The sequence below is a fragment of the Denticeps clupeoides genome, chromosome 5, assembly GCF_900700375.1.
Source record: "Denticeps clupeoides chromosome 5, fDenClu1.1, whole genome shotgun sequence".
In the NCBI taxonomy this organism is placed as follows: domain Eukaryota; kingdom Metazoa; phylum Chordata; class Actinopteri; order Clupeiformes; family Denticipitidae; genus Denticeps; species Denticeps clupeoides.
The window spans coordinates 10105177-10118529 of record NC_041711.1 but is presented as its reverse complement, the minus strand read 5'-3'; the positions used below and the strand labels follow the sequence as shown (position 1 = coordinate 10118529).

General features: G+C 44.7%; 1 protein-coding gene across 1 annotated transcript in view; it reads left to right on the top strand.

The window, feature by feature from the left end:
- Positions 1-324: 324 nt before the first annotated feature.
- The window catches only part of gpc5a (glypican 5a), a 126748-nt gene continuing 113719 nt past the window's right edge, over positions 325-13353 (top strand). Inside the window, exons 1-2 of the mRNA XM_028981559.1 lie at positions 325-818; positions 4229-4387. Coding sequence (XP_028837392.1) covers positions 668-818; positions 4229-4387 — 310 coding nt within the window. The 5' untranslated portion in view covers positions 325-667. The remainder of the gene's footprint in view (positions 819-4228; positions 4388-13353) is intronic.

Below are 13353 nucleotides of genomic sequence, written 5' to 3'. Positions count from 1 at the left end.
AACACACAAACAGCATATATTAAGCATGTACAGTAATAAGCACAGAAACAGCACATATGAAGTATGTACAGTAATAAACACAGGAACAGCAAATATGAAGCAGGTATAGTAATAAATACAGGAACAGCATATATGAAGCAGGTACAGTAATAAACACAAGAACAGCATATTTGAAGCATGTACAACGTGGTGTGCAAGGGATGTGTAAAGCTGCCGTTTTTCTAATTTAAAAGCGTTCATTAATATTATATTAATTATATTATTCCTGTGCATGCAGTTTCACAACTTTCCCAGCAGGTGGCTCCACTGCATCGCGGACTTGTGACGCGACCCGAACTTATAAACCGCGTTTATTGGCTTGTTTTTCCGAACGCGTGTGTACACGGGCGCGCATGGGCGTCCGGGTTCGAAATGGATACGGACCGTCGGACGATTTTTCCGCACGATGGCTCCCCTCGGCAGCTCCGGGGCGCGCAGCGTTAAACGCAGTCGCCAAACCGCAGCTGCCGCCCATTTCTCCCCTGACAGCCTCCCAGTGCGCCCGGCAGCGGCAGCGGCAGCGTGTCGGGAGAAGACCCCTCGTCCCTCGCTTTCCTTATTCCCCCGCTGTTAAAAAAAAGTTTTTTTTTTTTTTGTTTGTTTTTGTTCATCTTCTTCTCCGACAGCGATGGCACCGCGGCGGCCGCTGCTTTACCTGCTGCTCGCCGCCGCTACCTGCGCGGAGGCGGAGGCTCCGTCCGGCTGCGAGGAGGCGCACCGGCTCTTCCAGCAGCGGCAGCTCGGACCCGCCGGCAGCCCGCCCGCCCGTCCGAGCGCAGGTGAGAACTTTTTTTAAAAACAGGAAGTCATTTGCTCATATTTTCCGCACCCGACGTTGTTTTCTTTCTATCGGTGTCACAGTAATTCCATTTACAGTTTTTACCAGAGCGCCTTACCGGCAGTAGTGACAGGGACAGTCCCCCTGGGTGTCTTTCTGAGGGACAATATGGTAGTAAGTGTTACTTACTAGGCTACCACCACCCCTAACTAAAAAGAAGAAGAATGTCTATGAACACTACACTAAAGGGATCCTGTGGAGACACTTTTAAACATTTGCCAGCTTTGTATATGGTAACAAGTGGGGCTCGAACCTGCGACCTTGTGGTGATTTATAAGCAGACAGTGCACTTGACCTGCAAACGTATTCCTCGGTGTTCAGAATGGCTCTCCTCAGACCCGCCGGCCCTTCAAATGCATATTTGATATGCGGAAGAGACCCGAGTCCCTGATATAAAGAATGATATAAAGAATTGTCAATTAGTGATTATTTTATTACAGAGGTATACATGTAGCTTCAGCTGTGAAATCTCCTTTTTCAGGTTAAAGCTTGTCGGCGTCGGTTTACCGAGTCTAGTTCACTCCTCTGTGTTGCACTCATGCTGGACAATGTTTAGAATGGAAATCTTCGGTCACATGGATTGAAAGTGACATTTTAACCCTGCATCACCTTGGTGAGCAGTGGGCAGCCATGACAGACGCCCGGGGAGCAGTGTGTGGGGACGGCAGTATGTGATCAAGGGGACCGCAGTGGCACCTTGGTGGCAACTTGGTGGGCAGCCATGACAGGCGCCCGGGGAGCGGTGTATTTGTCTGACTTATGTATAGAAACTACAACATAGTGAATAAAAGGGTTGTATTCATACTTGGGGGTCCTAGTGAACCAGAATTGATCTCTTCATTGATGGAATATGGAAGCACGTTGTAAGTCGCTCTGGATAAGGGCGTCTGCCAAATGCCTTAAATGTAAATGTGGGATGGTGCCTTGATCAAGGCACCTTGGTGGCTCGGGATTCGACCTGGCAACCTTCCGATTGCGTGTTCGCCTCCTTACCCGCTAGGCCAGCTGGGACTGCGGAGGGGCTGGGGAATATTTTACCTGTAGCTGCATACAACCTTCAACTGTAATCTAATTACAAGGCCGATTTTTTCTCTCGCCTCAAATCTCCTGATCAAGTCACTTTTTCTCCGCAGACGTGCGGCAGGATCAGCTGCTTTGTTGGTGTGTTTGGGTGGAGAGAAGCACCTCATGCCTCCTAATCTCATTTCTCTGTATGAAAGGACTTAACGCTCTAATTTGGGGGAATGTCCAGGCCAATGAAAAGCACTCCTGTGTGGAAGTTTTAACTTCATCGGGACTTTACACAAGGTCCTTTAGTGTGTTTTATGAAACAGGAATATTGTCCAGTTAATTGTAAGTGAATGATCATTTGTAAAATTTTATTCAAGTCTGTGCCTACATTACATCCAGTCCCTCTGATGAACACACCCTTGCGTAAATCATTAAAAATTAAATTAAAGTAACACTATTGACTTTATTGGCCTTCGAAACCATTATGATTGTAGGTTCTGACCGTGAAAAAAAAAAAAAAAACCTCCTTACCTCTGGCCTGTAATGCGCATTACAGGCATTTTGCATCAGCCGTTATTACTGATAGCGGGAACGCATTAAAGATGGACGGGACTGCGAGGCTCTCGGATGCTGCTTACAGGGCAATTACCGTAGCACCACGTAAATATAGCCGAGCCACGGCGGTTACTTCACTCACCCTCCCGGCAAAGCCGCAAAAGCCACATGAGTTGCACAGAAGTGACCGGTCCGATTTAACTCCATTTCATCACCCTTAAAGGCTTCCCAGAATTCCAGACAATAAACCGTAGCCACTCACTTCAAAGGGATGGGAACAAAAAAAAAAAAACGTGTCCTTGCTGAGGAACCTTCTTTTAGTTGTCCGTCTGTCTGCTCTTGAGTCTGAGGACGTTTCTGACTCATTCTCGGAATATTTCACGCGGCTGAGTCAGAGCCGCTTGTTCCTCAGCGCCGCTACCAGGCAGCCTCCGCCAGAAGCCGTTTCTCTTTAGTTAACTGGGAGACCGGGCCCGTGGGAGACTCGTAAAACGCTCCGACCAAAGGGGCTTTTTCTTCGGGGTCTTCCATGGTGGCCGAGCGCTCGGCGGGGGCCTTGTGGGTTCTCGCTCTACTTCATACGCTTCACTGGAGCCAGATTTAATAACGCTTTATATATTTATACGATAACAATTGAGGAAACTCGGTGTTCTTTGGAAAGCAAACTGCGTGGAACAACATTCTGATCTCCGATCAGCGGTCATCTTGAAAAACAGTTCCTTCCTGTACCTGTGGAATCTTGCCTCGCCCCTGCTGCTCTGAAAAAAGAAACACAGAACACAGTAGATAACGTAGGAGCCATTTCCTAGAGAAGCGGCATAGTGGAAGCTCCGGGAGGCGTGGGGGTCAGACTTAAAGCTGGGGTGCTTTCATGTTATCTCGACCAGATGGAATTCGCCAGTCCATGTGCCTCCCCCAGGTGCTCCGAACTGAGCAGGGGAGCGAGCGGCTGATAGCGTCTGTAGTCGGCGATGCCTCGGCAAGCCTGAGCGTCTCCCACCCACCCCCCCACCTTCCGCCTCACCACGTCCTCGTCTGTCTAGAAGTTGTTTGGATTGCTTCTCGAACTCGACGTGACTGCACACTTCTTGCCCATTGGTTGGTTGCTGTGGGTGATTACCGACCCAATCGGCCCGGCGATCTGCCTCGGCGTTGCCGCTATATTCAACCCAGAGTTCAGAGTTCAATCCAGCATGTATATGGTATGCATAACACATTTTCCTCCTACAATATATAGATCTCCATTATAATACAGAGTTTAGATAAGGAATGGGCAATAATGATAATTAACGGTTTAATGATAAGGCAAACCTGTATAGTAATAGAGCATTATATTATTTTACCATATTATAACTAGTATATAGTCATATTTTAATAATCATGGTGTTCAAGCTCTAAAAATAACACTGATATACCCACCCAGGTGGGACAGTGGTGGACTAGCTGTTAAGGAAGTGGACCCGTAATCATAAAGTTGCTGGTTCGAATCCCAAACCACTGAGGTGCCGCTGAGCAGAGCACCGTCCCCACACACTGCTCCCCGGGCGCCTGTCATGGCTACCCACTGCTCACCAAGGGTAATGGTTAAAAGCAGAGGACACATTTTGTTGTGTCTCCGTGTGCTGTGCTGCAGTTTGTCACAATGACAATCACTTCACTTTCACCTAATAGCTACCTCGGCTGAATAGGTAATGAGGTCACGCTTGAGAATATGTTTATTCGATGTATTGATAGTGAGCGATCTTTATTTTCAGTGCAACACTGATTCCTTGGTTTGATCCTCAGGCTCCAAGCTTCAGGTGTGCGCTTCCACCTCCACATGCTGCAGCAGGAAGATGGAGGAGCGTTATCAGGTAGCCGCTCGGCGCGACATCCAGGACCTCCTACAGGCCCACAGCTCGCCCCTCAAGGACCTCATCTCTCGAAATGTGGCAGCGTTTCAAGGTGAGGGTGCTTGGTGTGAAGTTGGCTTAGTCTACAGCAAATAGACCCTGAACTCTGACCCCCTCCCACCTTCTGTCTTTCTCTCTGGAGATTGAGGCGACTCCTCGCTGCATGACGGAAATTTCCGGCACATAAGGAATACTGGTGGAATTGCAAGTACTGCCGAACTCTGGGGGCGTTTGTTGCTGGAAAATCTTATTGTCTCCACAAAGTGCTTTTGGGTTCTCCTCAAGGCAAGCCACTAACGAATCCATTAAAACCCAGGAAGTAAGACTGAAATTAAGGGAGCCAATCACTTCCCTTAATTACCTGAGTAATTAAGAGAGTTGAACCCAGAAGCTGCACATTCAGCAGTTCTGTGCCGGCCCCTGTTATAGTGGCGTAATGGTTCTAGAGCTTTTGTTTTTATTGATCGTCCCTGCTTCAAGTAGATAGTAAATGAAGATGAAACATGAACTTGCATGGAAAGAAAGGGCTGCATTCATCTTACTTGTCCTCGCGATATGGCGTCGTTAATTACACTATGGATTTGCATGGTATGCTCCTTCAAGATCATTTTCCCTCCCCCCAGACACCCGTCCTTTCATCCGCGCAGATTAAATCCAGGATGCAGCAAACAGTGTAATTTAAGAAGTGAAAAGACACTGGAGGTGTTTATTTCAGTACTTATTTTGGGCTTTCAAGTAAGCCCACGTAACGAGCTTCTGCCAAGGAGGTCCGAAAATAAGCACTTAATGGAACCTTTCATATTGCCCAAAGTTTGCAGGCCTCCCTGCGGAATGATAACCCCTGTCTGAACCGCCCGTCGAAAGACGAACCTGGACAACCTGTAATCTCGGGGAAGGACGAGCATGTGTCGCTGGGGCCTTTGAAGAGGCGTCTGGGCTCCGGTTTCACTCCTCTGGCGATGGAGGGGTGATGCACTGCAAACGGTGGCACTTCCCTCTGGGACTGCTCTAGCGCGTCACACAGGTCACGCAGGGTGCAGAGGGAAGTCTCCGCCATATTCGCCACCCACCGGCACGCGTTCGGAGGACTTCTGAACCTTTGCAGAACCTCCGTTAAATACTTACTGCTTTCGTTTGCGAAGAGACAACTGATTGTAGACCTGGAGCCGAACTCGGTTTGGCAGGATTCAACGAGCCACTTTGATTTGTCACCTCAGACTGCGGCAAGCGAAAGAAGATCTCACGAACGTCAGTTTCTGCAGGTTTTCACCCGGCCAGACATGACCTCATGCTTGCGGCTGTGCCATGATGGACGGATTGAGCGGCTATGTGAACGCTCCCTCCAGCAAGCGTAAAACCGGCACCGGGCGTGCTCTGTGGCGCGGTGCAATTACGTCGAATCATGTTAATTACCTCCGTCTCTCTCTGGCTCGTGTCTATGCCGCGCGTACGATCGTCAACACGCGCCTCTGAAAAATAGCTCACTTACATAAACTGTGATGCCGAAGTCTGAGCCTGGAGGCCGAGGGCCATGGGGAGGGTTGGCAGGCTGCACCAGCGCGAAGCCCTGATAATATATCTGTGTGTTTGGTTTGGTGATGGCCGTGGTTCCGAGATGTCTGCATCAGAGATCGTGTTAGTGATGGCCGCCGACACCAATGTATACAAGGCACACTGCAAGGGTAGAGAATGGAAGGGAAGGGATGATGCATAGGCTGGAGGCGGATGTACAGGATGAGGAAGTACGCTGCACGATAGCTGTCAATCAGAATTACAGCATCCTTCCTTTTTTCAATCAGAAAAACATATTTGAACCTGGGTCTTCTGGTTCATAGACGAGTGTGTTACCCACTAGGCTACTACCACCCAGTCTTATTCTGGGATTCAGACATAATAACACAGCAGCCCTTTATTTTTGCCTGAAGCAACAAAATAACATTTTACAAGGTATGAATGATGACAAGTGACAAATTATCAACAAATGCCATTATTAAAATTGCTCCATAAACAATACTGACGCATAAAACACTAGACCTTATTGTGGTTTGTCTGGGATTTGCAAGTAGGAAGGAATTCAGCTATGTCATGCTTTGAGATGACTTGCATCACACTGGAGATCAAGTATTCAGTGACACCGTGTGACAAATGTGCCAGGGTATCCAAGGATTTACTAATCCAGCCTGTGCTTTTTTAATGGCATTGGTTGTCTTGGGTCACTTCCAGTCACCTGCTCACGACAGGTAGTCAGGCCGTGTCCTCCTGTCTCATAAAGTTCAGTGGGACGGCACCCCGCTGACCCCCCCCCGGCGTCAGCCATGATTTGTGTCCGCCAGGGGCGCCTCCCTTTCGCTACCTGCTAATTAAAACCGCTCCCAGGTCGGTGTCTGTCTCCGGTTGCCATGGACGGGACACAGACCTGGGAAGAGAAGGAGCGAGGCAAGGGGTGAGAAAAGAGGGCTAACCAGAGCCTCTCTCAGCGGGCCACCGCATATTTGTGCATTGTGTGGGTGACGCTGTGGGGGGGGGTTTCAGACTTTACGACGCAAGATTAAAGACAAACACCCTCCCGGGAGAGCGGGCCGAGGGGAGGGAGGGCGTGTAGAGTGTCTGTGAAAGGTTACCTTCTCGAAAGGCGAACAGAATGACATTATCCTACCGCTGTCCATCCCGCTATCTACCGCACATGCGGAGAGATATCTGTGAAATTTACATCAAAGGGGACTCGCGGCGCACGGAAAGGGGAGGCATCGAGACGCCGCTTCCTACAGTCGCCCGCTGTTCCTGGGTGCTTGCCGGCACAAAGGGTTCCCCAAAGTGATGCTGCCTTCCATTTGCTCTCTGGCAAGGAGATTTTTAAAAAGGTTTTTAAGATAAAGTCCTTTTTTGTTGTTGTTGTTCATAGTCACTGCGGTCGCCTCCATTTTTTTTTCAGTCCCTTTTAATCATGATCTATTGTTTGCTGGTTTTCTTCTGGCCCTTGAGACCTGGAGAACCACGGCTTGTCTCCATCTGCTTCAAATAAACATGCTTAATTGAAGAGCTTGTACATAACAAATGGGCACATTAAGCTGTCCTTTCAACTTCTTTTTTTCGTCATCCTCCTAGTGGCCTTAATTCAGAGCACGTTGCACATGTGGTTGGTGTTCCTTAAACAAGAGTGGACATCGGCCAAACTGTTCTAATGTTTTGCTTGTATCTATGATAAAAATTAACTCCGTAATATATTAATTGTCTTGATCCAAACTCCAGACGAGGATTTCCGTTTGTTCATTGTCCTATTTGACTGTTGTAAATGTGGATGAGCCTAGGGCGTGTCTAGTCGGTGTGCGATTATTGTCGGTCCTTCTTCTGTATTGTTTTATTTACAATTAAATCCCCTGTATGTTCCATGGAGTCATGCAAATGCATCCCGCACCCCATACGCAACAAAAATATATTTCTCAATATATTATGTGACAATAAATTTTGTGTGTATTCATATATTGTGAATAGTACATAGTAATATATTCTATAATAACATATTTTATATGTAAGCAATATGTAAATATATGAAATAGGACATATGACAATATATGGAAATACTGCATTTATTGCCATTTTCATATATCGAATTATTATGTTATTATATATACTATAAAAATGTCCTACATGAAATGAGATCATATATTGAATAAGGCAATTGCAAATATGGGGAAGTTTCTCAAATATATTTACCAATATATTGCAATATAAATTTAAGCAATATACGTTATATTCGTAAGGGACTCCGCTGCACTGCACCACGTGACTTAAAAAAAAAAAAAAATTATATTTATTTCAGTGGGTAGATTTTCTATCGTGCTGCATGACGCATTGTGAGATTGTCGGTGGTGTCTAATCAGATACTCTCAAATGGGAAAGGGAAGATTGTCATTTCCTCTACATTCATCTTATTCATTTGAAATATAAATGTTACATTATTTATTCAGTTAATCACTTTTCTGCTGTTTCATCTGCAGCAAAAAGTGCTGTGGTTGGAGCACAAAGAGAATCATAAAGATTGCACAAGACAGGTGGACAATGCTTGAGACTATGATAACTTATGCCAAATTGTACTTTACTTAGAATCGGACTGATTACAAGTTTGTTATGTGTTTATTATGTAATTCCCTCCATTAAATTCTATTAGGAACATGTCTTTCTCACCTTACCGCACACCATTTCCAGCTTTTAGCTGTATTATTGTTCATTTGACTTTATGTATCTTGTGTTGTTTAGATTATATTCTGTATATTGTGTGTGTGTAAATAACATCCAAACTGAATTCCTTGGCCAAAAAACACGAGTTTTTTTTTTAATGAACCGACCCAAATACAACTGGAAAAGAAACCAGAAGCAGTTTTATCTCCGTGGTAACTCTTACTTGAGATGCGATGAATTGCCACCAGCACCCTTGTCTTAAGCATGGTTGTGTAGGCCGTGAAGAGACATGTACCGATGCATTTTGTGTGCTGATGGAGCAATGGTTCATGTCGTTTGAAGGTGGGTGGTTATGCCGTGTCGCCTCCGGTTTGCTGCCTCGGTTTGGCATTTGAATTTATGCACTTTGCGCTGATGTATCTGCCAGCTTGGGCGTGTTGTCAGCCCTCATTCCTCATACAATCCTGGTCACGAAGAGAGGGTCTGGTTAACAGAATATCTTGTATTCGATTCAGCTGACTGCGCTAGAGATAGGGATCCTTGAGGATAATGCCAGATTTCTTTGGTTTGAGTGAGCTTAAAGGTTTCCCAAGTTCATCTTTTTTTTCTCCTTTGCTCTTCTCCTCTGAGGCACTACTGATTTTTTTTGGTCTTTGAACCATCTGTTAATTGCTATTGCTCTCTCTCCGTGCACGGAAAAATAAAACGTAATATGGAGCTCGCAGAGGGGAAATCGTCCCCTTTTAGGGGTACACATCTTCTGTACTGGGGTAATGGAGGAGAAAGCAACAATGGCCTCTCATTACTTCAACATCATTGAGTCGTCCCAGATGATAAAAAGCTGGTTATATGCATGACTTGGATTTTCCTTTCTTATGGTCCCGCTCAAGAAAAGCAGAGCAGTTCCTTTCGGGGGTCTTTTTCGTGATTCAGGCAGTTCCGTTGGCACAATCTGAAGCTCTTCCGCGCTTCCCATGCACAACTCCCCCTGCAAACTTTCCCTGCCCGTGAAGTGACAATGTGGGTGGTTGATCACTTGTGATGCGACGCCCAGAATCCTTAATATTTTATATCCCAGATTAACATTCCCAGGAGTCACCGGGAGTTGTGGTTAGAAGGCAGACAGTGCAGAGCAACGGATTTGGATGGAATTCCTACAAACTTTGTAATGGTGATGAATCTCTTTGGATTAAAATAGCTTCCCAGACTTTTTTTTATGGTGCCATGGTGGTTTGCATGCTAATTTTATTAAAAGATTATAAGCACCCTAGCAGTTCATGCTGGTCTGTTTCCAGTAAAAGATTAGGCTTGGGTGTATTTTTCCCCTACATACAGCTGGTATGTTCACAGCTTAAGTAAAGAAAAGAGCATTTTTTTATCTAATGTGCAGTTTTCAAATGGCCTTGAGTGATAGTAGTCACTCGCCTATGAACCAGAAGACCCCAAAATCACAGGTTCGAACCCCACTTTCTACTATTGTGTCCCTGAGTGTCTTTAGGGGGACTGTCCCTGTAACTACTGATTGTAAGTTGCTCTGGATAATGGTATCTGATAAATGGCATAAATGTAAAATGTATTATTGCACATCAGGTAGGTAAAAGTCTTAACTAACTGCAAAATAAATGCTTACCTTATATAGTCTAAATTGTATATTCTCAAGGCAGCTGCCTTGTAGATAAAAGTGACAGGTTCTGATCAGCCTTGGTACTGTTGTGTGGCTGAGCAGGACACTTAACCCTATGTTGCTCCAGGGGTCTTACGCCTCTGGTTAAGAGAGTCAGATAAATCCACCGGGCTTCTGGTTCTTCCAGTTGCTCCAGTTAGGTGAACTGTTTATTCCAAATTGGCCTTGGTGTGTGTGTGTGTGTGTGTGTGTGCGTTCACCTGTGCTGGACTGGTGCCCGGACTGGCTGTTGTTCCTGCCTTGCACATCGCCTCCATGACCCTGACCTGGATTCAGAGAATGGACGGCACCCTACTTACCTCCTGAGTGTCATGCAGACCATGATTAGTGGGATGTTGTCCCACTCTACCTGTTGCCACCTTCTCTTCTGCTTGCATTTCCCAATTGGAACCCGCCACCGAGACGTGGCAGTGAGCTCAGTTACTGGTCGGTCCCCAGTGGGACTGAGGGTGTCAGGGAAGGGTCAGGTTGGGTACTTATTCTGATAATGGAGACAGTGAGATTGGGTGTTGCATCACACATCAGCCCCTCCCGGTCTGGCAGTGAAGTTTGAGCAAAGGGAGAATAAGTTCTTACAATTATTCTCCCTTTGCTCTGGATCAGAGGGCAAGCCAAAGTAATGTTTGGCTTGATGTGGGGTTCAGACATCCATTGATGTAGCCTTCATGGACTCTGTAGCTGTTCAAAAGAAGTGAAGATCTTCTTGTGAGTGAGTGCTTTTTTATAATAAGTTAAAATAAAAAATAAAAAAAAAACAGACATGAATCATTGTTGCTTTCAAGGCAAAGCTTTTGCTGTTATGATTGCCATCGTTTACTATAACCACCCATTGAATGGCCATTCGCACATGCAACTGAAAGTCAATTTGAGAGCCAGTGTCAAGGCAGCGATCCATCGACTGTGCAAAAAGAAAGTGTTTCGCAACAGCCCCATGTTCCGCCGTAAAAAAAGTTGATCATGGTCGAAGTCTCGCCGGTCTCCAGGATAAAAATTCTAATGAATTCTAAAAAAATTTAATTTTAATTACGATTAAAAATACGATTTAGCTTCTGGTAAATGCCAACATGGGATTCTCTAGCCGGTTTATAGCATCTCCTGTTATGGAAAAGAGGAACATGGAGATGAAGGAGGACAACTTTAAGTTACCAAGTGGATTCAGATTGTAAATGCAGAGTGAAAGTTTTTCACCCCAATTTACCCATGCCCAGTTTGTCTCGTTACCTGTTTTTTGTTTCTTCTTTCTTCAGGAGCCTTAAATCCACCATTATTTTCATAAAACCATTGTAATTAATAAGAAAAGACCTTTTTCACAGGACTTCCTAGTATTGTCTCAAAGTGCTCAGTAATGTAGAGTGCAGAACACAAGAATACTTACATATTTATATTCATAATCTGTCCTCAATTGGGGTTCCATTACGTTGACTCTATTATGATGTACATAACCCATGATGGACTGCTGTTCTGTCAACTGCTGTTGTTTCTCCTGAACCCCTGTATAATCTAAGCTAGATAAATGAGTTGGAGGAGGATAAATAAATCAGACGTGCATTTGCGTAATCACTAAATTAGATTTATTAGATACATTAGGCCAACCAATATATTGGATATTAGATGTCCTTGACCGGGGATGACAGAAAATTTGAATTGAATTTGAAATGTAAAGTATTACAAAAGACACTATAGATCTTCTCGTCTCCCTCTCTGCCCTAAGAGCTTCATGCTGTGGGGTGTGGGGTGTTTTCTTCACTATGAGAGGCCGTTTCATCAGCCAGCCTGCTCCTTTTGTTGTTAGTGATACGAGAACCTGTGCAGAAAGTGATTCGCAAGCAGAACTGAGGTATGAGATGGTCTTTGTCAGCCTGTGTGTAAAATTAGCATGACTGACAGTTAAAACTGCATTACATAACATTAAAGCTGTGTAATATGAACTATGTCAGCAAAAAAAGAAAAACCTCAGTTCAAAAAAATATATATTGTTTGCTGAGGATGGATGAATACTTTATTCATCCCTGAGGGATGTTTACAAGGTGAATTCACAAGAGTTGAGGAACCCAATTCTCATTCACATGTACATTTATGGCATTTATCAGACGCCCTTATCCAGAATAACTTCTAATTAGTAGTTACATGGACAGTCCCCCTGGAGCAGCTCAAGGTTAAGTGTCTCAGGGACACAATGGTCTTAAGTGGGGTTTGAACCTGGGTGTGTTACCCACTTGGCTACTAGTGGGTATATTTTTGTCATATTTTTGCATGATTTGGGGCTGAAAGAATTAGCCACCTGGCAACACTGCTTGTGCAAACTTTTCACATTGACAATTGTGAGTTTAAACCATCCAGAATGAGGAAGCTGGGTGATAGAGAGCTGTCAATCATTGCCATGAACTGTTCTCATTTTGAACTCTGTTATAAAACATCAAGTCTATTCTATTCAACGCCAATCATGCCACTATTAAGTACGCCCCAAAAAGTTGTTTTTTTCCATAAATTTTAGTTGTGGAATTTCAGTGGTGTTCAGTGGATTGCATGTAAAACTGTAAAGATGGGTTTGGGGTTCAGACAATGGGATTTGTTTATTTGACAGATTATGGTAAAGCAATCAACCAACAATGACAGTGACACTGATTTTTTCACATTTTTAATTAATTTTTTTTTACAGGAAAGTGAACCTTTTCCGAGGCTGTATACTTGCATTCAGTACTGGCTAAATGAACTGGATTTCAGATGGCAATGTGAGGTGTTTAGCTTCTCTGTGCCTCTTGTGTGAATGGAAATTAACGGATGAAGTTTGGTGTTTCAAAGAATGTGCTGATGAGTGCAAACAGGGTGTCAATGTTCTGATAATGAGTGCAGCATCGCCTGAAGTGTGAAGTGGAAATTACACTCCTCTGTAGTGTGTCTTATAAAACAGTTTTATTTCAGGGTTTCCCCTCCTTGTATTTTTTGGTGATATTTATTACACTCATCTTTTATCTTTAATTCCTGGGTTAGAAATGATTTCTCTTTTTTTTTTATTCTCCTTTGTCGTCCTTTGTCGTCCAAACAGTTGTGTGTCTGTGTACTTGCACCTACGCGTTAGTGTGTGTCATTGCTAATGAGAAGCTATTAATCTCCACCCTTTTTAACCACAAACCAGCCTCCTGAAGGCAGCCTTT